The 3141-nt window shown below is 38.3% G+C and overlaps 1 protein-coding gene across 1 annotated transcript in view; it reads right to left on the bottom strand.

The window, feature by feature from the left end:
* Positions 1-2924, bottom strand: part of LOC106869358 (GTP-binding protein 4) — a 27046-nt gene extending 24122 nt beyond the window's left edge. The window contains exon 1 of the mRNA XM_014915079.2: positions 2877-2924. Within this exon, the coding sequence (XP_014770565.1) occupies positions 2877-2924 (48 nt within the window). The remainder of the gene's footprint in view (positions 1-2876) is intronic.
* Between the last annotated feature and the right edge of the window lie 217 nt (positions 2925-3141).

Below are 3141 nucleotides of genomic sequence, written 5' to 3'. Positions count from 1 at the left end.
CTCAAAATGGTGCATCTCATGTGCCAACCGCACAAGAACCAGTCCAGGGGCACTGGCAACGATCTTACTTGGCTTGCCGGGTCTTCTCACGCACAGCCCATTTCCAAAGGTCTCGGTCCGTAGTCATCGCCTCGGTGAGGCCCAATGTACGAAGGTCTTGCCTCACCACCTCAGCCCAGGTCTTCCTGGGCCTACCTCTTCCACGGGTTCCCTCAAAAAACTACAAATAAATACATATGTAGAACATCATAAAATCCAGAAAGCTGTAGTGTTTTCAATACACTGCACATATATCTGTCTGTAACAAACTATGCACACATTTTAAAACCATTCTAATACTAGTTTCCTTGTCATCATCATCATTTAACGTGTTTTCCATGCTGGCATGGGTTGGACAGTTTGACAGGAGCTGACCAGCTGAAGGGCTGTTCAGGCTCCATGTCTGTTTTGGCACAGTTTCCATGGCTGGATGCCCTTCCTTATACCAACCACTTTACAGAGTGTACTCGGTGCTTTTACACAGCACTGACACAGGTGCTATTTATGCGGTACAAGCAAGATTAGGGATACTTAGCAGGAGAGGGTTGCAAGAGATGTGCCTGTATGCAAGAGCAACCACGCTTTTACTTAGCTTGATATATTTTTTCAAACCACCAAGAGTCTTGGTCCCCTGTCGTTCCCTCTGTGAGTAGCATGGGCACTTCAAAAGAAGAATGTCCCTGGAAGACAATGAGTAATTAATGATCTGCCACACGAGTCACCCCCGGAAATGTGGTATTTTGCATTGAGAGTTCTTACCCCAGGACCAGACCATCGGTTGAGAGTTCTACTGCAATGTTTTGGAAGCGTTTGGGAGAGGACATTCGGCAAAAGCGACTGGATCTGTGGAGCACAAAGAATTGGATTCTTCATGATGACAATGCACCCTGTCACCGAGCTCTCCTTACTTGTGAGTTTCTCACCAAAAACAACATGATATCACTTCTGTGCCTGCCCTATTTGCCAGGTTTAGCACTTGCAGACTGCCATCTTTTCCCCCAAGATGAAGATGCAGCTCAAAGGTCACCATTTTAACACCATTGTCAAGATCCAGAGTGAATTGCGGAATGTCTTCAACTTACTTTTGGAAAACGACTTCCAGGCCAGATTCCAGAAGTGGCAAGTACGTTGAGACCAGTGTATTGCTGCACAAGGTGACTATTTCAAAGGAGATGATGTTAAAACTCAGGTAAATAAGTTATTTTAAAATTAAACATAACTAGTTGGGAAGCTAACTTAACTTTTTAACTACACAGCCATACTTGTGCCTATAGCATCTAGCCAGTACTTTACTGGCCAATATTTTATTTTCATTCCTGAAGTTTCATTTTGGCCAGAACAGCACCTATCTTTGACAAAGTAATACTTTAACTTTCATGAGACACTGGAAAAGAAGCACAGAACAATATTTGTCATATAATCCCAGAGACATCAGTATTTTGGTGGAATTAATCCAGCAACCAGGACTGAATCCCTTGTGGTTTTCCTAATAGAGCAACAGTAACAATTTTAGGAATTGTTCGATATATTATTCTGGGCCTAATGTCTGGTCCAGGTAATTTGCTCCAAATTATCGTCAGACAGTCATGCATGACTATAACTAAGCTGATCCTATCAGATGAGAACATACAAGGCATGTTGAATGTTTTGTGAAAGGATTGCAAAAATATTGGCACTACTTAAATACAGATATGTGGTGTAGCGCTCACTCTACGATACCCATCTTCTCTGCTTTCCATTTAGGGCAAGTTCACGTAGTGGAAAATATTGGATGGAACTGCTGGAGACACATCTGGCAAGATTTTAATATATATTTCCGAGTGGTGCCCAATTCTATGATACATCATTTGGGCGACCCTTGAGATTGGGACATCACTGTCGCAAGAGGGAACGTCCTAAACACAAAACGCTGTACTAACCGAATTCTTTGTTAATTTAAGTTTTAGCCTTAGCTTTATTCTTCGTATTATTTTTTAGTCTAATCTCAAACATATTCACCGACACATCAGTATACACGCACGCAGACACATACATACGGGTATGTATATGAGTGAGTGTGTTTATATTAAAAAACGACAGTATTCTAATAAAAATATTTAAGGAACGAAAATATTCGACAATGGAAGTAAATCGATTGTCTTGTAATGGCCTGTTTTTTTACTTTGTCAAACTGGGGTTAGGAAGTCTTTCCCTGGAGTTAAAAGTAAGACTTGAGAATAATTTTGCCGACGTCGTCTAGTGATGCGATAAAGATAATATATTAAAAGCCTAGGGCAACTTGGGTTTCGGGCCTTGAGACATTTTCACGTAAAAATGTTGCATTTATTTGGATCTGATGAGGATTGTACTTCGAGGTAATGCTGAAAGAGTAAATATAATAAAAGACGTTCTCGTGACATCTGTGTTTTATCTAGACTATGTATATCAAGGACTACATTATCCAATGCATCCAATTTCTAGCAGATTGATAACCACGTAGTAACAACAACAGTTGGCTCGTTTAGAATAACACGGTTCACTAACATTTTTCTTCATGAAATGGCTTAATAATGTTATCTTCCGTAAGAATGATTGATGATGCTAACTTATAGAAAAATACAGAAATATCTGATAAATTTTAAAATTAGTAAAATATTAGAAATATTTGACACAATTAATCACATGTCTGTATGTATTTACTGACTTCTGCGTGTTAGACTCACCATTGAAGGATTAACGTGTAAGTCTGAACATAGTGTAAGCTTTCCAAAGTAAGTAAAAAAAACCTCTAAAAACAAAGCAGTCAACATATAAGCAACAAAAATAAGTTCATTAAAATAACTTTTGAAATATTTTACCTGTGAAGGCGGCACAACAGTGATCTTTTTGAAGTTATAATGCGACATGGTGTTACGGTAAATTGAACTTTCCGGACCACATGGACTAAAAGGAAGTTCGCAGTAAATTTCGCAGATATATTTTTAATATCATACTTATCTATTTATTTTTGAATCTTTTCCAAATTTCAACAATAATTTTTTAAAACACAAATAATGGATCTTACATGTAAAATAAATAATTTTAATCGTATATTTTTTCAATTACATATTACGGGCAAATATT

This window comes from Octopus bimaculoides, chromosome 6 (assembly GCF_001194135.2).
Source record: "Octopus bimaculoides isolate UCB-OBI-ISO-001 chromosome 6, ASM119413v2, whole genome shotgun sequence".
NCBI lineage: Eukaryota > Metazoa > Mollusca > Cephalopoda > Octopoda > Octopodidae > Octopus > Octopus bimaculoides.
Note: the sequence above shows the minus strand (reverse complement) of the source record. Positions and strands in the feature narration are given on the sequence as shown.